The sequence below is a fragment of the Emys orbicularis genome, chromosome 16, assembly GCF_028017835.1.
Source record: "Emys orbicularis isolate rEmyOrb1 chromosome 16, rEmyOrb1.hap1, whole genome shotgun sequence".
Lineage (NCBI taxonomy): Eukaryota > Metazoa > Chordata > Testudines > Emydidae > Emys > Emys orbicularis.
This window is the reverse complement of record NC_088698.1, coordinates 11963262-11986185: the sequence shown is the minus strand read 5'-3', so window position 1 is coordinate 11986185 and position 22924 is coordinate 11963262. Positions and strand designations below refer to the sequence as shown.

The 22924-nt window shown below is 44.5% G+C and overlaps 1 protein-coding gene across 1 annotated transcript; it reads right to left on the bottom strand.

Moving 5' to 3' along the window:
* Window positions 1-302: 302 nt before the first annotated feature.
* LOC135890635 (melanotransferrin-like) lies at window positions 303-22022 on the bottom strand. The gene is made up of 17 exons (XM_065418057.1): window positions 21965-22022; window positions 18610-18773; window positions 17186-17285; window positions 15507-15683; window positions 14520-14682; window positions 14343-14407; window positions 13492-13649; window positions 9659-9845; window positions 9361-9509; window positions 8331-8421; window positions 7078-7137; window positions 5955-6137; window positions 4991-5147; window positions 4022-4104; window positions 1843-2027; window positions 1229-1415; window positions 303-343 (listed from the first exon to the last, which is right to left on the bottom strand). The coding sequence occupies exons 1-17, from the start codon at window positions 22020-22022 to the stop codon at window positions 303-305; spliced, it is 2208 nt and encodes a 735-aa protein (XP_065274129.1).
* Window positions 22023-22924: the final 902 nt, after the last annotated feature.

Below are 22924 nucleotides of genomic sequence, written 5' to 3'. Positions count from 1 at the left end.
GTCTGATCTCTACTGCGCTGCATGATGCCATACTCCACACTAAGTGGAGTGAACGTAGGTAACAGGCAGCGCTTCTGGATAGGAAATGGGAGTGACATTTGAGCAGCATTATCAGCATATATATTAGTAGGTGCAAGGTTCAGTTTTTTTCAGTATTTAAATGAGATCTCTCTTGCTTTTATGAAACAGAAAATAGCCAGTCTCAAGTGGTGAAAATCCTCTTGGCATCTCTTGATTTCAACTTGGGTGGTGGATGTCTTGTGGAACTTCTGTGTGTTGCGTCTGTAGATATGTCTGCATATCTAAGATGTGCAGATATCCTGTTTGCAGAATTCTAAGATGTCTATAAATCAAAATATAGTGTTTTAATTAAAACTCTCAACTATAAAATTACAGTTCTGTCTGAACAGTTCATACATACTGCACCTAAGGTCAGTAAAACTGAAATGCTAGTATGAATCTTTTTATTTTCAGTTTGTTTACTCTGCCTTTAACAGCACCTTATATATAGTTGGCTTCATGGTTTTGTTGATGGCCAGTTGCATGCCTTGATGTTGCTCTCAGTAGCTTTATACAAGACTTTTATAATAATTTAAAATTCTCCAGCCATACTATTGAAAAGAGTTTGTTTTTTAATAATTCAGTGTGACAGTGTCCCTTTTAAAGGCAAAATTAAAATTTTAACTGTAAAAAACCGACCTCTCCCCCCCCCAACCTTGGCATCTCCAAGTAAGAAATGAGTGACTCTTTCCCACCCACCCCCCAATCACAGAGCTGGTTTATGGAGATCAAGGGGCAAAATCACAACTGGTATAAATGGACCTGTCTTCAATAAACCTGTGCTTGCTTTACACTACCATTGAATTTAGCCATAAGATTAAACTATAACCTGCTTAGCTATTCACTGTACTGTATTCACTGTCTCTCCATAGTGTGAGAATCTTTTTAAACCATGCAGTCATTGGGTGTTACTGCAGAAGTGCTGTGTCTACTGGGAGCTGGGAGCAACGGTTATTTTAACAATGTTGTCTGTGGGGAAGCTCCATAGAACATTCACATACCAGTGCCCACGGGCAGAAGTTGCTGTAAGGAATTTTGGCTTTGGGGGAACTCCCTAGCAGCAGTTGAAGTAGCAAAAGTGAGTTTGTCAGTAGGGAGCTGACAGCTACTGTCCAGGGATGCTTCTAAGGTTGTGTGTTCTAGCGCAACATGAACTACGTCACATTACCTGCATGTGTGCAGTTAAACACAGATTCTGCCAGCTGAAAGAAGGGCTCTCCAAGAATTGACTGATAGCCCAGGTGACTTGTGTGAACAAGATACTGAGTAGCATCTTTAAAGAGCAGATCACTTTCTCCATACTTCTGTGAGTGAAATAGATGGAACTTAGAATCCAGATTTGTTTCCAGAGTTTCCTTAACAGAAAAGAAAAGAAAAAACTCAGAAAGCAGAAAACAAAATAGATGAAGCACGTGAATTTTCAGCCATGTAGCAACCTCACGTAGAGAGAGATGTACAGGATTCAGCTAGTGCTAGCCTTATTTGGGGCTCTTGCAGTCTCCTCCTGCATGTTAACTCATTGTCTGTTGCAACACCACAGAGGCTTGTTTCTCAGCAAGAATATGATCATGATGTAGGAGCTACTGGTGCTGAAACTCTCCTTTAGTGAATCTGAATGGTCTTTTCATTAGTCTCCTGTGCCGTCTTAAACCTTTAGTGCTGGCTGTGGAGGTACTTTATTTCTTATTTTGTTTGGAAGATTTTGGACTCTGGACCTTGGTTGGGTTTTCAATAGTGTGTAACCAGAACAGGATAACAATCCTTTCCCATCTTCTGCCTTACCTGGGATTTCATCAGGAAGCCATAGATCTTGGTGGTAGTCACTGGTCGAGTCATGACTATGTTAGGAGGAACAGGACCGAGGTTACAGTCTGCCCAGTCTGTGACTGCGACACGCCTTCCATCCAGACACAGCAGCTCAAAGTCGTTTAGGGTATAACCCATAGCCCAACCTGAGCTTTGCAGACCTGCAAAGGAAATGGAGAGGCAGTAGCGTTGAGCTCAGTAAATCCTGTGTTCCACACCATCAGCTAGATCTCAGTTGAGACATGGTGAAATCCCATGCAGAGTATTAGCATTGGAAAGGAAAAACTCTCAGTGCACTGGGTCCAAAAAGTACAACTTGCCAGAGTCATCTACAGAGCATGTATAGTAGGTACTGTGACAAAGTTCCTCCTCTATCTTGGTGGGTCCGGGGCTTATTGGCGGATTTTCTTGCCTCAGAGATTCACCATGTGGGTTGGGGAACAGCCCAGAGACCTTCCCCTCTGGAAGAACCCACAGTCCAGGTCAATTGGGAGGTTTTGGGGGGAACCTGGGCCTGCCCTCTACACTGCAGCTGTCTATAGTGCCTCCTGTAACAGCTGCATGACAGCTACCACTCCCTGGGCTACTTCCCCATGGCCTCCTCCAAACACCTTCCTTATTCTCACCACAGGACCTTCCTCCTGGTGTCTGATGACGCTTGTGCTCCTCAGTCCTCCAGCAGCACACCCTCTCACTCTCAGCTCCTTGCGCCTCTTGCTCCCAGCTCCTCACACTCACACCACAAACTGAAGTGAGCTCCTTTTAAAACCCAGGTGCCCTGATTAGCCTGCCTTAATTGATTCTAGCAGCTTCTTACTTGGCTCCAGGTGTCCTAATAAGCCTGCCTGCCTTAACTGGTTCTAGCAGGTTCCTGATTACTCTAGTGCAGCCCCTTCTCTGATCACTCAGGGAACAGAAAACTACTCATCCAGTGACCAGTATATTTGCCCTCTACCAGACTCCTGTACCCCACTGGTCTGGATCTGTCACAGTACATAGGAGTTTCTGTAGGGAGGCTTTGTATTTCAGTGACTGTAGGCTGCGACAACTGCAATGTATATCAACGCCATATCAGCCCATCAATCCATCTTAACCTGCAGCTGGAAAGACCTCTTAGAGAAAAGGTAATTCAGTCTCCATGACCATTCAGCCATTAACTGCTCTGCAGAAACTGCTAATCGGTGTGTCTGTTCTAATGGAGGTCCAATTCCTTATGGGTACATGTATCTTTTCTGAAAGACTACACAGTGTCTTACAAACACCTTTCTCTGGAATTTAGACTGCAGAAATTTCAATGTGCTTTTGGGAAGACTCTACTTAGTGGTTTGCAAGGCCAAATGAAAATGGAGTTTCCTTTTCTTCTTCTCTCCCTGAAGGCTGTGATCTGTTTTATCTGCTATTAAGATTGGCAAAAGGAGTGTTTGGGGGTTTCAATGCTTTTCTGTTTTAAGCCGCTCGAACCAAAATTGACTTCCATTTTAAAACATGCCGGTTGGCAGCCCTTCTGTCCGTTGTACTGCTCTGCTTTTTGCCATTTCTAAAGTAACTTAGTTGAGAACTTTGACAAGTAGCTAATTTCACATGGACAGTAGTGAGATTTTGTAGCCATTTATATGCACTGTTCTTGTGTCCAAAATAACACATTATGATAAAGTCAGATCAGTTCACTTGTCATGTAGAGTCTGTAGGAGCCTCAGAGCATTTCCTAGCACAAACAAGGGTTTTACACTTCAGCATATATTTTAGTATCTCTTACCTTACTACCCCGATTTTCTTCACTCTCTGGTCAAGCATAAGGGTATACAACTACTACTACAACTATACTAGCCTCTGGACAAGGCTGTGATGGCAGGGAGAGTCAATGGGTCTTCTGAAGCTATTACGGGGCCTTTTTCCCAAATGGGCACTTTCCAAGTCTTGTTTCTCTCTATCTTCCTGCTGTCGCTGATTATTTCCCTCTTCCCCCTCAAACTAAATTGTAACTGAATCTTGTGCTTTATTGGAGCATTCAAATGCAGACTTTAAACCCAGACGAAACAGCTGCATGCTCAGATTAGACCTTTGTATGTGGATGTTTCGGAATCATGATCATTGTGTGGGAAGAAACTTTGGTACCAGCTGAAATTCTCAAAGCATGGGACAAACTGAATCTCACTCTCAATATTCTTGAGCAGGTTATGATGTTCCAGGAAAGCCACGTCCCCAAAGCTCCTTCCACTGGGACTGCCGACTAGACACCTAGTGCAAGGGAAAGCAATAGTTTATCACAATATCCGATTGAGAGACTAGAACTTCTGGGAGCAGTAGATGACTGTAGGGTTTGGATACTAATTTGAGTCTAGTCTAGGTCACTGGTTGCCAAAAGGTACCACCATATGCTGAAGCAACTGGATAATCTATGTGTGAAATGAGTTAGTGGTCTCAGTGCTGGTCTTGGGGAACGAGTGTCTCTTACAAATAACTATTTGCCTCCTTGCTGGCAATCTCAGCAAACAGACCAAAGTCTCAGTGGGCATGGAGACTGAATAACCTCCTCATTCCTAAAGTTGACTCCCAAATTGGAGTTGAGGCATATTGGCAGGGCAGTATAAAGAAGCTCGCAATACCATATTGCATCTGGATTTCTGTCTCTAGGGCTGCCAAACTAATACTATTCAACTACATTCATTGTAAATACAGAGATTGGAACATTCTATTTATGCTTTCTCTGTCTCCAGTTATTTTATATTCTCTTTCCATTAGGTGGTGGGAATGATTTCCTCCCTACATAATTGCCTTTCATATCCTGCACTACTACTTGTTCAAATTCCAACTATTACCCCTTCAGTTGGTCTCCAAGTGGGCTTGGGTTTGGGCACCAAGTATCATTAGAGGATTCTGAGGTAAGAATCACTCTCTTGTCTAGTTTGCCATTAGAAATGGCAATATAACTTTAAAATCACCAGCCAGCTGAGCAGTCCCATAGCAATCGCAGTTGAAATAAAATACACTGACCCAAAGGCAATTTTTACGGTCACCAGCTTTTAAATAAGAGTCCTGCCTAGGAAACCTGCAGGCAAAAGAAATGAGCCATTTCTGGGTGATGCTTTTAAGCTGCATCCTTGCCTCAAACAGAGGGACTTACCTGAGCGCACCCATGTTTCCATAGTAGCGTTCATTATGATTCGCAGCACACCTGCTGGACACTTTCGCCCCTTCCATCTCATCACCTCCAATACAGACTTTGCATAGGTTCCTGTCTGCTCCTGGCATACAACCCTTCCAAAAGTAACTCTGGTAAGCTAAGAGAAGGAAGAGATGAGGTTAGTCAATGTGGGGCATTTCAAAATATGTTCTTTCCTAATACAGGACAGGGACTGCTACTGTATTTCTCCATTGTAAGATAGTTTGCATTTCCTGAGCCTGTCTCCGTGTCTCACTCAGCTACTAACATTAGAGGACCAGACACTTTATCCACTGAGTAGGTATGCTCTAAGACCTACCGTAAAAGAGTTCACAAATTAACTCCTGCTGGGTGAGGGAGAATGGCAGACAGCAAATAAGTAAAACTAAACTTTGCAGGTGAGTCTGTGTATGTGGGGGAATACTGACTGCATCACATTACCTACAGACAGGGATGCTGCTCACTTGCCGATAGCTGGAAGTTTTAATTAGCCACACTGAGGGCAGCTCAGTTCCTAACACTTGACCTCTCTGATCCATTACAGACAGAATCCGCCAACCTTCAGAGCATGGTGCAAGACACTTTGATCAGGTATTAGATTATGGGTTTTAAAGCTGGGTATGGAGGGCAGTTGTTGGGGAGGATGGGTATCTGTCTCTTATGAGCAGTATTTAATATTTTTAAACATACTGTGGTGACAAGCACATTATAAATAATTTCAGATGTCGAGGTTACTAGCAGTGCTCCCACTAGAAATCCATTCGACCAGGAGAGTATTCTGGAGGGACATAGTGGAGCAATGGTGAATGTCATAAGTGATGTGTACGAATGACTGAAGTCTTCCACTCTCCCTCCCTCCTTCTTTCCCAGACCCCCTTGGCACCATCATTTGTCCACTTGGTAGATATTCTGGTGCAGTCCTTACCAGAGCCGATATCACAGTTCACAGTGTTGTTCTCCAGAGCCCCCACTGTGTACCTGGAGAGGAGCAGCCACCCCCCAGGACTGTACAGGTGAGTGTGGCAGGAACGCCGTCCCCTCAGGTTATGGATATTTACATGCCTGTCATTCTTCTTTGCCAGGGCTACAGCGTAGACAGGTGGCAGTGCTGTGTGACAATGACAACAACCAGTTAAACCGAGCCAGCAAGACATCTTGGATGGGAACAGTCTCCATGTTAAAAGTAAGTTTTAGAACCGGTTGTATCCTCCCTAAAATGACACTCCTGCCTCCCCTTCCCTCGTCCTCTGTACTGAGCTCTTTCAGTTGCAGGGAACTGAGAGCTGTATTGTCTTCTGAGCCACAAAAATCCAGCCCTAGCACTGCTGCCTGGGACAGTGAACCCTCTAGCCCCCAGACAGAAGGTTTCTCCTTCTTCCAGAACTAGTGCGCGCACACCCCTTATGCTAGCGTAAGTCCCAACAGCTGTAGCTCAGGGCAAGGTACCATCACTACCTCTACGTACAGCGAGAACTCCTCTTCCTGTCTCCTAACCTTCCTCTATCCCTAATGGAGCCTTGTTTGAACGGGTTTGGGTTTTTTTGGCTGAAGTTCGAGCGTCTGCTGCATGACATCATCACAGCTCAGTGGGGGTAAAGTATGAACCAGCAGAGCCCTGCAATTGCTGTTAGCTGCTCTGCTGAGTAGTTGGGAGTCACCCCACTTTCACAGCTCTTAGGAATCCTGTCTTATCCCAGCAGAGTTGCCTGAGGCCTGGTCTACACTAGGGAGGGGGATCGATCTAAGTTACATAACTTCAGCTATGTGAATATTGTATGTGAAGTTGATGTACTTAGATCTACTTCACTGTGGTAAGTTGATGGCTGACACCCCCCCATCGACTCCGCCTGCACCTCTCGCTCCAGTGGAGTACCGGAATCGACGGGAGAGCGCTCGTCGGTCAATTTATCACATTTTCACTAGATGCAATAAATCGACCCCTGTTGAATCGATCGCTCCGGAGGTAAGTGTAGACATGCCCTGAGCATCCTGGTGAGCCACTTCACTTAATTAAAGTAGAAACCCATACCTCAAAGATCCTCCATTACCTTTATCTGCAAGGTGGGTCAGCTTCTTTGTTCTCCCAGCAGCTGGGGCACACCCCTCCCCTGGGCAGGAGAGACGAGCAAGAGCAGAGTGATGTTTAAAAACCCAAAACCATATACACAAGAACTGGTGACTGGCTGCTCAGTGTGCGCTGAGCATGTACTAGATACCAACATAATCACTAAAGAACGCCACACGTTTATAGGAAAGATGCATCTGGAGAGTCTAATTGGGGTGGGGGGAAGGCCTATTCCAGGGCTCACATTGCCAGCATTCCCACCATAGAAAAATGCACTCATGAAGTGCACGTGGCTTGTGAGTCAGGCAGTGAGCACTTACTCAGTGCAGGGGATCTAATGACATCGACTGTTACTGAGACAGAGGGACTCTGCTCAGCTAGATGAAGAATTGGAATACGGGAATGTTTCCTTCCTCATACCCAAGTATCAGATCATGGTCTTCTCCCTTTCCCAGCTGTGCTGGATCAGAAAAGGGTTTAAGGTCTGCCACATTCCCTGTTCCCAAAATGGATGTGGTGTCATGGACATCACAGGTGCAGAAAAAAGGTTTTTTTGTCTCCTCCCTGCACCCACCACTGAAGGTATGTCTACACTGTGATAAAAGACCTGTGGCACAGCTGTGGCTGGTTCAGCTGACTTGGGATTTGGGGCTATAAAATTGCAGTGTAGATATTTGGTTTCAGGAAGAGGGTCCCAGAGACCAGGTTCCAGCCAGAGCCTGAATGTCTACTCTGAAAATTATAGCCCTGCAGATCGAGTCAGCTGGCATGGGCCAGCCACAGGTCTTTCATTGCATTGTAAACTTACCTCAAGAATTCTTGGGGAGATGCAGCTTCCTCTAGATTTTGGTTTCTCAAGGCTAAGAATCTTACACCCCATCCATTAATTTCTATAATCCTTTGCATTTATAGCATTTTATCCAAGACTTGTGAAGCACTTCACACACTTTATTAGAGACTTGCAGCATCTCTCGAGGCAGGTCAGTATAACGGTTTCCTTTTGTAGGTGGGGAAACTGAGGCATGGATTAAGTAACTTGCCCAAGAGCTCACAGCCAGTCAGTGGAAGAACTGAGAAGACTATTCAGCTCTCTTGGCTCCCATTCCCCTGCCTTTGCAGCTAGGCCCACAGCTGCGTGGCAATTTCACCAGGTTTTTAATGGTAGCTTTTTATTTTTATTTTTTTGGTCTTCCCACTGCCTGCCCCTCAGGGATTATTGTGGAACAGAAAACTCACCATAGCATTCTGCAGCTACTGAGACCAGCCCACATATCCCTGCAATGTAGGCATGCGTGGCATCCAGCGTGGCTGCATCGGCCTCATTACTCTGCCAACAATATCAGAGAGTAACACATGGGACTGTGACCGATATTGCAACCCCATGCAGTATTTGGGGACCACAGTCTTATATTTATGCATGATTGTGTTCTACTCCATGAAGGAGGGCTACTTTAGTTCCTCCTTAGGAACTAAAAACTGTAGGGGGTGATTAAGGTGAGTCACTAAGATGAAACAACTCTAGAGAGGTACCATCCCCCGGGGAGGCCTGTGTAGACTAATTCAATCTGGTTTTTCATAGATTCAAACAAAAAAAGGCTTTTGGTGTCAGAAGGCCAAGTGTGAACTAACTTTCAGCCTTCTTTTAATTCATAAAAGGGCAGGACCTTGTGGAAGGGTTGGAAAAAACTTCGGCCTATTAGGACCGATGGGTGACCTCTAATAAGCTGTTAGCATACATATAGGAATGTGTGTTGGTTTTTATACATTTTCCTCTAGTACTTTTGCCTAAAAATGAATGTATTTTGCTGTGTGAAGGCTAGTTGATAACTGCTATACGCTGTTGTGTAGCCTATGGAAAAAGGTTAACAACAAATACTGGACCCCAAGTCAGACCTGCTGGAGGAATCACAGTGAGGTGCAGAGGGACTGCAAGTGTAAACCCTCTGTCTGGAGGGAGAGAGATGCAAAGAGGTGATGGTTGAGAGCCTGAGACCTTAAGTAGGTGCCCTTGAAGACCAGGACAGGTGGTGTCAAAGGTGTAGTTAACCCTGAAATTGTGACAGTGACAATTTAGAACCTGCGTAACTTATGTAACTGAGTGCCGATCTCTCCCATACTCCAGTGGCTGGGGGGGCTGAGGACCCTTCAGTCTCATTCTCTTCAGTGCCTCTGTTGGTTGGTTTTATCTCCATTGCCCCCAAGTGTTTGGGACAAGAACAGACATGCCTGTGCCTTTCATTCCTGTTTACTCCATATAGGTTCTTACCTTGATCAACTCAATGCAGTTAGTCATTGAAGCGGCTTGGACACAGACCAGGGGGTCAGATTTGATGTTCAGGGCCCACTCTTCACACTTGCGGAGCTCAGCATTGCTGACGCAGCACCAGCGTATCACACTGTTGTCCAGTGAGCTCCCTGCAGCAGCAGGAAAGAGAGTGCAATGGGGTTAGCATCACCCATGTACTGAGCTGTCTTTACCAATTGGCTTCTTTGGGTCTGTGCATGTCTCCCCCTTGCAACGAGGTGGGGGCCTCTTTGTCCCATTCCCTTGGGAGAGCTCTCACCTTCATGGCCTAGTCCCTTCAAGAGGGCTACGTAGTCCAGGCCAAGGATGTGGGAGATCTCTGCTTTGTCCTGGAGCAGCTGCAGGTGCTGAGTGGCATCGCGGAACAGCAGGTTCTTCCCCCTGAATGGCACTGAAGTGAAGAGCTCAAACTTGGCCCTTTCTTTTCCATTCTTCCCAAAGAGATGCTAGGAAAAGTACAATGGCTTTAGCTGTAGAGATGCTGCTCGTCTCCTCTGTGACTAGCCGCCTTGTTGCTACACCTCCTCTGTCTAGAGTCATGGCAAGTATGGGGTGATCATAATGTAGTACTCAGAACTCTAACACTCCCTGGGATTAGGGCAAACCCTCCATGCATCTATCTTAGGTGTTGGTTTCCATCCCTACATGGTCTGGGACCCAGTTATTTGAGGAACTGCTGCTTCTCCTGTCCCATCCGGATGATCATGATTTGCTTTGATGCTCATTTTCTGCTCCCGCAGGGGAGCCTGCTGTCTGCAATTGTCTAGGCAAGAGCTCCAAACTACAGCATAAGATGTATCTGTTTTGGTTAAATTATTCACTTACCCTGGGCTATTTCAGGGGCAGGATATGGAGGTTTGTAAAAACTTTCTTAAATCTTATGTAGTCGGTGTTCAGTTTTGATTGAATAAGAGATGCCTGGAAGCGGAGGCAACAAGCACTATTTATCCACTAGGGAATGTAAATATGGGGATGGAGACATAATCAAGGGCTTGCACCCAGAAGTCCCTGAACCATATGACAAACTGCATAATAATTCACATTGGTGGGCACTTGGAGGTTAAAGGGAAGGAGACTTTTTGTTTCTCCTTTCTCCGAGGTGATCCCGGCAATTAAAGACCGGTAAGTCTAACATCAGTAGCGGGCAAATTAGTTGAAACGATAGTAAAGAATAAAATTGTCAGACACCTAGAAGAACATAACTTGTTGGGCAAAAGTCAACATGGTTTCTGTAAAGGGAAATCATGTCTTACTAATCTATTGGAGTTCTTTGAAGGGGTCAACAAACGTGGACAAGGGGATCCAGTGGACATAGTGTACTTAGATTTCCAGAAAGCCTTGGACAAGGTCCCTCACCAAAGGCTCGTACGTAAATTAAGTTGTCATTGGATAAGAGGAAAGATCCTTTCATGGATTGAGAACTGGTTAAAAGACAGGGAACAAAGAGTAGGAATAAATGGTAGATTTTCAGAATGGAGAGGGGTAACTAGTGGTGTTCCCCAAGGGTCAGTCCTAGGACCAATCCTATTCAACTTATTCATAAATGATCTGGAGAAAGGGATAAACAGTGAGGTGGCAAAGTTTGCAGATGATACTAAACTGCTCAAGATAGTTAAGACCAAAGCAGACTGTGAAGAACTTCAAAAAGATCTCACAAAACTAAGTGATTGGGCAACAAAATGGCAAATGAAATTTAATGTGGATAAATGTAAAGTAATGCACATTGGAAAAAATAACCCCAACTATACATACAATATGATGGGGGGCTAATTTAGCTACAACTAATCAGGAAAGAGAACTTGGAGTCATCATGGATAGTTCTTTGAAGACGTCCATGCAGTGTGCAGCAGCGGTCAAAAAAGCAAACAGGATGTTAGGAATCATTCAAAAAGGGATAGAGAATAAGACGGAGAATATCTTATTGCCCTTATATAAATCCATGGTGCGCCCACATCTTGAATACTGCGTACAGATGTGATCTCCTCATCTCAAAAAAGATATACTGGCATTAGAAAAAGTTCAGAAAAGGGCAACTAAAATGATTAGGGGTTTGGAATGGGTCCCATTTGAGGAGAGATTAAAGAGGCTAGGACTTTTCAGCTTGGAAAAGAGGAGACTAAGGGGAGATATGATAGAGATATATAAAATCATGAGTGATGTGGAGAAAGTGAATAAGGAAAAGTTATTTACTTGTTCACATAATGTAAGAACTAGGGGTCACCAAATGAAATTAATGGGCAGCAGGTTTAAAACAAATAAAAGGAAGTTCTTCTTCACACAGCGCACAGTCAACCTGTGGAACTCCTTGCCTGAGGAGGTTGTGAAGGCTAGGATTATAACGGGGTTCAAAAGAGAACTAGATAAATTCATGGAGGTTAAGTCCATTAATGGCTATTAGCCAGGATGGGTAAGGAATGGTGTCCCTAGCCTCTGTTTGTTAGAGGGTGGAGATGGATGGCAGGAGAGAGATCACTTGATCATTACCTATTAGGCTCACTCCTTGTGAGGCACCTGGCATTGGCCACTGTCGGTAGACAGGATACTGGGCTGGATGGACCTTTGGTCTGACCCAGTATGGCCATTCTTATGTTCTTAATTTCAGTGGCCTGGCCTCTCCCTGTCCACTGCTCACTCCTACCTGAGCTTCTAGGAGTGAATCAGATTAGAGCTAGAGGAGACCTAGCTATCTCCCCAGGGCCACGGCAGGATGGTTCCCCAGTCAGTGCTTTGTCCCTTGCAATTTTAAATATCTCCAAGGGATGGCGCTTTGGCCACTTTGCTTAGGAGACTATTCCAGAGTCAAATAGATGTTGCTGTCAGGAAGCTTTTCCTGATATTCGTCCTATATTTTCCCTTGCGTAATTGTTAGCCAAGATTCCTTGTTACTCCCTCTTGTGTAACTCCTCCCACCTGAGTATTTGCAGTCTTGAGTACTCAGATGTTGTTACACTGTCCCCCATTTACTCATCTCCTAGTCAAGCTATACACCCAGCGCTTGCTTCAGTGCATCAGCAGAGCACAGGTGATGGTCTGTGGTGGGAGAAACCTGACCTGGAGGGGATAGAGCTTGGGACTGTAGCACCATAACCCCATTGCAAACCTGTTCTATTTGGGGGGGGATGGGAAGAGAGACGAGGAAGAGATACCTGGGAACTAGTGGGCATAGCCCGCAAAATGGCTGTGGCTGGGCAAAAGACCTAGGAGACGCACTAATTCTGTGTGTATCCCAGGAAGACGCTACCAGAAGTTGGCTGAAGTTTAAAGCTCCCCCATGGGTGAATCTCCCCTCTGAGTGCAGCTGCCCCTGTGAGCAAAGAAGTGGCAAACTGCACCTCCTGTGCCCATAAGGGTGGTCCAAGCCCATACTATTAAATTACCTCCCCCTAATATGTGGCATTACTGCTTTCCTAGCACTTGCCTCTTAAATATGTTTGATTATTTTTCCCTCAGATTTGAGTCCAGGCTTGGAACTGGGAATGAAACTCCTTTCTCCAGAGAAAGAGGGTAGAGGCAGATGCCGGAGTCAGACTTTCCTGGTAATTGCTGGACACTATTGTTAAATATATATATTATTAATGCCCAGAGGCCCCAATCAGGATCAAGCACTGATTTTAATACATGCTGTACAAAAGTGGTCCCTTCCCCAAGCCTTTAGGCCCACAGATATTTAGGTACCTAACTCCCGTTGACTTCAGTGGGAGTTAGATACCTAAATATGTTTGAGGATCTGGACCTTACTATTTAAAGATCTCCACCCTCCACACATTAATAGCAAATGGAGGGATGTAGCGAGAGCAAAGATCTCTCCAAATTTACACTACACTGAGCAGCTGTTAGTATTCTAGAGAGCAGAGAGAGACCTCCACTCCTGCCCTCTCTCTCCTAGATTGTATTACTTTGATACTCTGATCTAACTTTAAAGGCTGTGCGCACTCGCCCTCTCTCTCCAGTAGCCTTTGGAACTCTCACCAGGGTACCTGTCCTAGCAGATGACAACGCTGGATGTCCCAGAGCAGCCTCAACACCTGCAGTCTAGCTCATTCCATCTACACCCAGAGAGGGCTTGGAACCTGATTAGCAGTTCCAAATTACCTGGATCAGGGTGAGGAATTTCTTGGTGATCTTCTGGAAGTTGTGGCGGTTGATGATGGCACGCCCAGGCCCACGACCCAGGTTACAGGTGCCATAGGCACTCAGCTTCGCTGTGGATCCATCAGGACACAAGAGCTCATATTCCTCTTGGTCTGAATCTAAAACAACGAGGCAGCTATCAAAGCTGTGAAGTGAAACCCGGCCTGGCAGAGGAGAGACAGCATTTTTCAAGGGAGCCTGCTCCAAGTCTCAGTGCCCAAGCAGGACAGTAAATGCCAACTGTCAGCAGGGAAGGTTTCTCTCTGTGCTGCTCCCCTTACCAAAGAGAGATGTTAAAGCACAAGGACGTTGGCTGGGGAATTTGAGATGCTTTCTGAGAAGCAATAATTTAAATGTTCTTTAAAGAAAAAGAAGCTGCTAGACCCCTTCAAACGACTGACCTTGGGTATGTGATGCAAATTTTTGGTCCGGTAAAAAGCCTGGCCAATGAAAACTGCTCCTCTAGCAGAGCTACCCATGGAATTTTAAAGGGTTCCTCATTATATACTATCAGCCATGCTGTATAAATAGTGACTTCTTCAGCCAGCTGAGAGCTAAGGCAGTAATCTAAAATGGAAAGCTTTGGTGGTTCTGACAAGAAACATCTCCTGTGAGCCACCATTCCCCTCCTAACCTTCCACTCTCCATTTCCCTCCGACTCTTGGAGAGCTGAGGCATACCCTCAAGAGTTGCTTGCCTAGATTAAACTCAAACTGGAATCGATAATGCATTAGGCATCTTCCCCCCCAAAGCATCCAGGTAGAAAAGAATACAAGTTTCAGGCCAACAGAAATCGGAGTACTTGGGTTTACCTGTGCCATTCATTATTGTTAAGTGATCTAGGAAAGCAACATCTGCTACTCCGTTCTTCAAGCACCTGCAGAGAGATTAACACAATCCATTAGCACTTAAACCTGCTTTTCTCCTCCTGCCATCCCTTCTTCCCCCCAAAGCCACTTCTAATGCAAGCAGAGTGGGGGTGAGGTCACCTGAAGGCTCCCTCAGAGTCATAGAAGGGCTCACTGCTGCTGGTCTCACAGAAGTGGTTCTTGTTCCTAACGTAGGATTTCGGTCCTTGACAGAGAGCACAGAGCTGAGGGGAGGTGACGCCAACACCTGGGATGCAGCTGGCATTGAAATACTGACTGATCACTATAGACATAAGAAAAAGAGTCAAGTGGCAAAGCCTGGAAGAGATAACAGTAGCATTCCTTACGTGCTACTTGTAAAAAGTTATTAGTCTCCAGTAGGGCTAGCTTGGTTGTCTAAGCTTCAGGTATGAAATACTTCCTGAAACTACAGGGTCAAATCTTAGTTGGGTCAAGTCCATCTTTCTTCCTTCTGAGGGAGTTAAATTCAGTTTTGTGCACTTACTGCATGGGGGCCCCCTACCCTTAAAATCCAGGGCCCTGTCTGCTCTGTGTGTTCATTAAAGAATCTGTGGCACTTTCTGTAAGAACCTGGAGTCTTTGACCAGCCTCCGCTCACTGTTGTGTACTTGCTATACCACAGATGATTGCTACTCTCCACCTCACTGGTGCCGGGCAGCCGCAGGATCCAATCCTCCATTTGGTGAGATTTGAGTGAGGAATCAGGCCCATCATTTGTCAAAGGCTTTGGGATCCTTTTGGAATTAAAGGCACGATAGAAAGGTAAGACGATATGCTGTAGAAGCTACTGTACAATGCTTCCCTTCCCCCAACCTCCCATTGAATACAGAACACAGGTGTTTCCTGTTGCTCTTGCTAAGATAGCTTTTCTGTTGTGTGAGGAATCACTGAAAAGACACTGGCAGAAGAGGGCTAGCAGCACGTGGTTAAGCTTCCCAAGTGGATAACTGGTCCACCAACCCAAAAGCTCTTTGGTCTTGGTGTGTTCCATATAGTTCAGTAGGTGTCACACCTGCCACCACTTTACTCTCCTTTACATAGGCAGGAGCTTGGCCCCGAGGTGTCTGTCACCGTCCACTCACCCACCTTGGCTCAGAGGCTGATCCTCATCCCAGAGGAGCTCATTCCTAGCCAGGAGGAAGCCCAGTGGGATGTTCCAGCCTGATGTCCACCTGGCTCCATTGTGGCAGCTATGCACCCCCCTTAACCTCTGGATGTCCAAAGTTCCTCGTCTGGCAATGGCCACAGCAAACACGCAGTTTCCTAATGATGGGAAAGGGGAGATACAGGAAGAATAACTATCCCTTTAATAAACTTAGGACAACTGCTGCAGTGCACAGCGATGCGAGGATCTCTGTGCCAGGGCTAAGGAAAAAGTCTCAAATAAAATGTAAGAAATGCAGTTACCAGCATAAGCCGGGAAAGGAGAATTGGTCCAAAAGGAACATTCTGTTGGTTACATCACTGCTCAGTTTGACACTACCGCCTAGCCAAGAGCTACCAACATGCAAAGCAAGGAATATAGAACTTAGAGAGGGAAAAGGTCTATTAGAAAATCCAGTCCATCTGTCCAAGGCCAATGTGGCCTTATTTCCATGAAACATTGCACTGAGCATTTGTGCCATCTAGTTTCAGATTCTGCAACCAGTGGGGCTTCTGGCACTTACTTACCTTCTGAATCTTTCACAGTCTAATACCTCTTAATTCCGTGATGATTCTGATATTCAGCCAAATATTTTTCCCTTCCTTAATTTCATCCCATTTCTTCCAGTATGTCTACACCCAGCCGCTAGTTCGGCGGCTGGGAATCGAAGTTCTGGGTTCGACTTATCGCGTCTTGTCTGGACACGATAAGTCGAACCAGGAAGTGATCGCCGTCGACTGCGGTACTCCAGCTAGACGAGAGGAGTACCGCGGCGTCGACGGGGGAACCGCGGCGTCGACGGGGGAGCCTGCCTGCCGCGTGTGGACCGAGGTAAGTTCGAACTAAGGTACTTCGAACTTCAGCTACGTTATTCACGTAGCTGAAGTTGCGTACCTTCGTTCGAATTGGGGGGTAAGTGTAGACCAAGCCTAATACAACTCTCTCCTTTGGGTTTACTCCCTTCAGATCTTTTCAATCGTATAATTTTAGTTTTGGCTGGGCCAGCCTTTAGTTCTTACTCCTTCCTTGTAAGTCAACGCCCTCCCACCCACCGCTCAGTCCTGTTGCTCTTCTCCCTCCCATTTGTCAATGTCTTTGGTGAGGGCTTTGTGATCAGGGGGAAAGGTAGGGATGTATCTTCAGTCTATCTGCAAGGCTTGGAACTCCAGTATGCAGTGGGAAATGGATCTCCAGAGACAGAGGAAGGGGTGGGTTATAGGTACTGGGGACAGGATTGGAGGATGGAAAATGTTCTTTAAGTGCAGGATATTATTGACATTTATCTCGAAGTGCTTTACAGACTTCTATTAAGCCTCTCAAACCCCCTCTGAAATAGGTGAGAGCTCCTCAGTTAGAGCTACTGAGGCACAGAGATGGGACAAATTACTTAATGTTACGTAGTGAGCTACTGTCCAAAGCAGGAATAGAATCTGATCCTCTGCTCTAACCACTACAGATACTTTCTCTCACCGAGGATAGGATTGAGTCTCCTATACTGCTCTGGGCTGAGGTCATCTTAGAGTTATCCATTGTGGTGCTTTCTCTGTTACTCTTTCTCTTAGTGATAACATTAGGTTACAGTGACGGTATTTTAGAAACAGGCGTTTGTCGGCTAACCTACCTTCCTCATAGATCTCCTTTGCCACCGCAGTTAGGCCGTACAACTTCACAGCAGAATAAACATCTCCAGCATCCAAGGAGACAGCATCTGCTTTATTCACCTTTTTAAAAAAAGAAAAAATCCATTTAAGAGAGTCCCTCTGTCCATGGGAACAATGAGCAACTTGAAGACTAGAGCTCTCACCACAGACTTTTCACAACGCTTTCTCAGTTTTGGTTGGATCCCTGTTTCTCAGCATGGTGGAAAGTCAACTTGAACTGATTGTCAAATATGTAACATGTCTGTGTCAGTACTCATCTTGCATGAAGCCTGAGTATTCTTCACAAGCCTAATTTGGCAAGATGACATCCCTTCTCCACCTTTCCTTTGATCCTTCCACCCCAAGGATGAAATCCTGGTTCTGCTGAAGTCAATGGTGAAAATTCCCATTGACTTCAGTGAGGTCTGGATTTCACTCCAGGTCTCTCCCCCCCCACCCCACCCCAATCCACAAATACTGGCTGAGTATTCTCCTCACCATGCATCCCCAAGAACCTTTCAGACACTTCTAGGCTGGGTTCCGTCCTTAATCATACTATCTGCAGCTCCTACTAAGTATAGCTTTATCATCTATTAACAAGGAGCTCAGAACTGAATGAAGAGGTGGGAGACCAGGTTCTTCTCTGACCTCAGGAGCAGTTCTTTTTTTCCAAGTCAGAGCTGGGATCCACTGGAGGAAGCCAGTGCTGAATGAGCATGAAGACTGAATTCCCTTTTCCCAGTCAGGTTTCGGATGCATTAGTGAAACTGTACTACTAGGAAGGCCAGGGCTATATTTTCCTTTCTCCCCAGAGGAATTTGTCCTTAAATGCACATAGCCCTACGAGAAGCACCATCCCCTCAGTGAAAGTTGTCTTAAACCTCCAGTCACTTCACTGCCTCATCTCATATAAATTATAATTCAAAGATATTTTTATTTGGAAAAAGGACAGCTCTTTGGTTCAGGAAAGATTAACTAGAGGTTAAAAATGGGGAGGGGCAGAAAAATTGTTAAATATAGTTGAACTAGAATTGAAACCTAAAAGCCAAGGGGACTTTTGGTATGTCTTCATGATTTAACAGCTGTAGGGAGGAGACAGATTTTGCTCATTTGCTCCCACACAGCTCTTATTTATTTCATTGGGATTACAAAGGTGTAACAGAATCTCTGTTTTGTCTCATCATTGGCTGTATCACTGATAAGTAATTTTTATCACCTGGATTCTTCTTGCCTGCCCAGATACTGTGTACTTTGTCACAGATGAAATACCATCACCATGATTGCCTAGATTTCACTTCCCTATGGATTCTATTTACTAGTAGTTGTTACACCCCCTCCACTTCCCACACTACAGAAGAACTAGACTTGGGGTTAAGATAAACTCTGCGATTCTCTACAGACTCACCCTGATCTTGTCGATACAGTCATGAGTATTTTGAGCTCTGATGCAGGAAACCCTAGCAAAGGAGTTGATTGTAGCCAGAGGTAGGACAGCCAGGAGTGCTTTAGATAACTCAGCACACTTCCTCTGCTCCAGGTCAGACAGGGTGCACCATCTGAACTTCTTCCCTGCAGGATCAGAAGGCAAGACACGTGCTCTTTAAATGGAGAGAGGGAGATTCAGAAGAAGGGACATGGAGGGAGGAAACTGACCAAAGCTGATTTTAGTTTTCGTTCTTTAACAGGAAAAAGTAGACTGTTTTCTAGGGTCAAAGTGCCCAAGGGAGGAAAGTCTCATATTTAACTGGAACAGCATTTCCTGACTATTTTCCCTACGACTACCCCTTCAGTGCTAGGATTCTGTTTTCAATAGTGAGAGGCCCACATTAAAGCACCAGATCCAAAAACAAAACAAAAAAACCACCTGATCTAGGGGTGAGTTTGAAATCTATACCCCAATCAGCAGTCATTTGCAAAAATCAGATACTCTATATAATATGCTGAACCAAAACCCTAGATCCAAACACTACCGAATTTTGGGCTTTTGAGATCATGATGGGAATTTTACGGCTTGGGCCTGTTTCTAAACAATGTAGCTGCCTAAGTTATCCAGGGGACAATGAAAAACTGTTTCTTGGACTTGCCTTTGGTTAGAGAAGTTTGCTTCACTTGCTAAAATCTGCCAAGGAGGAACAGGAACTGGGGTAGCTTGTAAATACTCAATGTTTCTAGAACATTTTAAGTTCTTAGAGCACTTGACAAACATTAATCCTTGCCACCCCACCACTCTGCCATGAAGTAGGCAGGAAATATTATCCTCATTTTATAGATGATGTGCAGAGAGGTTACGTGCCTTTCCCAAGATGACACTGAAAAGCAGTAACAGAGCTGGAATTGGAATTCAGTTCTTGGCTCTCTCCCATGAAAGCAGCCCATAGAGCTGAATGGAGCATCATGAAGGCCATTCTTTACCAGGAAAATAGGTTATGTTTTAAACTGGGTTAGCTGCCATGTTTTCACTAAAATGACTTTAAGTAGGATTTTGCGGCTAGTGTAGACGTGTCAAGTTGTGTTTGTTAGCTGGTCGTCATTAACCCCAAACTCACCTTAGGGGGCAGAAATGACACTGTCAATAAAAAGGATGATGACTATTGTTTGTGTGTCCCAGATCAGTAGTAGCCTTGAATTGATACTAAAAAGCAGAGACAAGATGAAGACCTAGCTACTAAATTGACCGCATCCATTCAGGCTAGAGTTCTACATAGAACTGACTACACATTTCCATAGCTCCTGCAGTGGGTTTGTGGGAGGGAACTCTGTTTTAGAGGTTACAGTATAAAACTGTGACTCACAAATTCTGAGTTCCTTTCCCAGCTCTCTCTCTGACTGTGGAGCAGAGACAGATTTCTTATTTGTGCTAATTTCCCCATCTGTAAAATGAACATTCCCTGCCTACCGTGCCAGGGGTGACATACAGGTTAACTAATGCTTGAAAACATTCTGTGAGTATCACATGTCCCGAGGGCACATCTAGAAAGAAACTGATGAAGTCTGATCTCTGATTATTTCCATGTGTTCAGTCTTGATAATAAGTGCAAAGTATTATTGTTTCTGAAATAATACAGTATATAATACAACTTTTTCTATAACCTCAGATGCATAGGCATAGTTTTTGGTAATATTTTTCATTCTTGGACAATTCTAATTTCGCTGTGATAATGGTCTCTCTCTTTACTGATGTAGGTTTTTTAATATAGTACGTTATCACAGGAATGTGTTTCATAGTTCGCATCCATGTCCTATACATTCTTTTCAGCCATCAGCACAGCCTTCCTTGGTGATATTCAGCGGAGAAGGTAATTAACTATGAAGCTAATTTAGTTACAGATTTGGTCCCCAATCCTGCAAACACGTATGCACAAGCTTAACTTTGTGTATGTGAGTAACCCCCTTGAAGTCAATGAGATTAGTTTTATGCATGAAGTTAAGAACATGCATAAATGTTTGCAGGATTGGGACCTAAATTGGCCTATAGATGCTAGTAAATTTTCACTTTTATCTTAAGCTCTAGAATTAACCTGTGGTGCACTGTACAAGCACAGTCTTGCGTCTGATGAAGTGGGCATTCACCCACGAAAGCTTATGCTCCAATACTTCTGTTAGTCTTAAAGGTGCCACAGGATTCTCTGTTGCTTTTTACAGATCCAGACTAACACGGCTACCCCTCTGATACTGTACAAGTACAGTTTACTGTGCACTCTTAATTTAAATGACTTTCGTGGACATTTGTCCAGAATACATTGTCATACATGGTACAAAGAAATGCTGTGTGTTTAAAGTGGTAAAAAAAAGATGTATGCAAAATAATAAGTGATCATGTAACTGAAGAGAGGACCCTGTGTAAACAAAATAATCATGTAATTAAAGACCAGATCAAATGCATTCAAAAAGAGTTGTATATTCAACTTTACCATTGTAGCTCCCTGATTTTTTAAGTGCTTAGCTGTGTAACATTGTTTTCTTAATATAGGGTTGGGTTTGGGTTTTGTTTTTTGCAGAAATTAGCATTTTATTTTAAAATGTATAAGTTTAATTACGTAAGCTGCCAATACTGTCAGGAACTGCCAAGCCCCATGCTTTAATCATAGTTCAGCTGGATTTAAGAGAGAACCTTAGTTTCTAAGATGCTCCATTCCAAATATAAAAAGGTTATGTCTACACTACAGCAGCACAGCAGTGGGATTGTAGCTGTTCCAGTGTAGCACAGAAGCATAGATGAAAGCATCGTCTACATTGACGAAAGGAGTTTTTTCTGTCGATGTAGGTAATCCATCTCTCCGAGAGGCGGTAACTAGATTGGTGGAAGAATACTTCCATCCACCTAGCTGCATTTATGCTGGAAGTTAGGTTGATATAATTGCAGTGCTTAGGGCAAGAAATTTTTCACAGTCCTAAACTGTGTAGGTAGGTTGATCTAAATTTTAGAGGTAGGCTAGGCCTAAATTGTTTCACTGTGTTAGGGCTAGAGAACAAACAGGTCCCATCAACTATTCAAAGCAAACAATGTTGCAACATAAGTGCCAAGGAACAGCTGCATTAAGCTTTTGCAAGGATCACTAACGAAGTCAACATCTGCCACAGATCAAACAAGGAGACTAATACCAGATGAGAACTGAAGTAATCAGAATAGACACAGACCTAACAGCAACCATTTTGTACCATAAGAAGCAAAAAAAAAAAAAAACCCAAGCATAAAGTGCCTGAGAGTTCATGTTCTGATGACTGTTGCCCTTCTCCCTCCCTCTCTGCACCAGTCTTACCTGAAGAGAACAGGGTGAAGGTAGCCAGGACAAGTAAGGTGGCTGTGGCTGCCTTCATGATGACAACAATGCAGCAGTAATTCCACTATACCCGAAGCCTCCTCTTGTCTCATACCAGGGATTCCAATGCAATGACTGGAGCTGCTGACAGAAAACAAGAGGGGTTAGGCATCAGCACAAGAAACCAATAGAAACAACAGAGAAGACTGAAAAATGGAGGGTGTGTCTGAGTAGGCAGCCATGAGGTGAGAGGAGGATTAAGGAGGCGCAAGAGGCCCAATTCCTAGGCATCAATGGAAAACATTAGTGTATTTTATGCTCTACCATGCGCAGGCCTCTCTTGGAGGTACAATCCTGACAACATTCAGGCAGACACAATGTGGGAGCATGCAATATCCTGGTGCCTAATTTTTTGCTGTAGGCTTCCAGCAGTAACTTCAGGCTCACAAACACCACCTGGACCTTGAACAGAACTCATTAGTTGCCTTGTCTGTGCTTGTGAGTCTGTACCTTAATGTTCACCCTTTTTACAAACTAGATTTTGTACAAAGTACGCCTTGTGCCGTATCATTTGAAAACTCATCTGCTGAACGCTACTGTCCTGGTAAAATGTGTGTGGCAACATTGTACGTGAAGTTATAAAGTTCTATTGTATAAGACATGTTCCAAGTCTGGGGAAACCAGTTCCCCAGATACAAAAGGCTAGCCAACACCTAAGCTAGGTGTCAACATAATCAAATGGACTATCACCTTGGTAATGGAACAGCTGGTGGTTCCCTTGCAAACAGACTTTCTGTTGCCTGAACCCCAGCTGGAGATGAGTCTCAAATACGAGAATTGCTATAAGAAATGGGAGCAAATTCCCCAGATTCTCTCTCCTCCCTTTCTCTCTGCCCCAAACATCCACAACGTCTGAAAGACAAGGAAAGGAGCACTGGACTGGGGGAGGGGTTCTGGCTG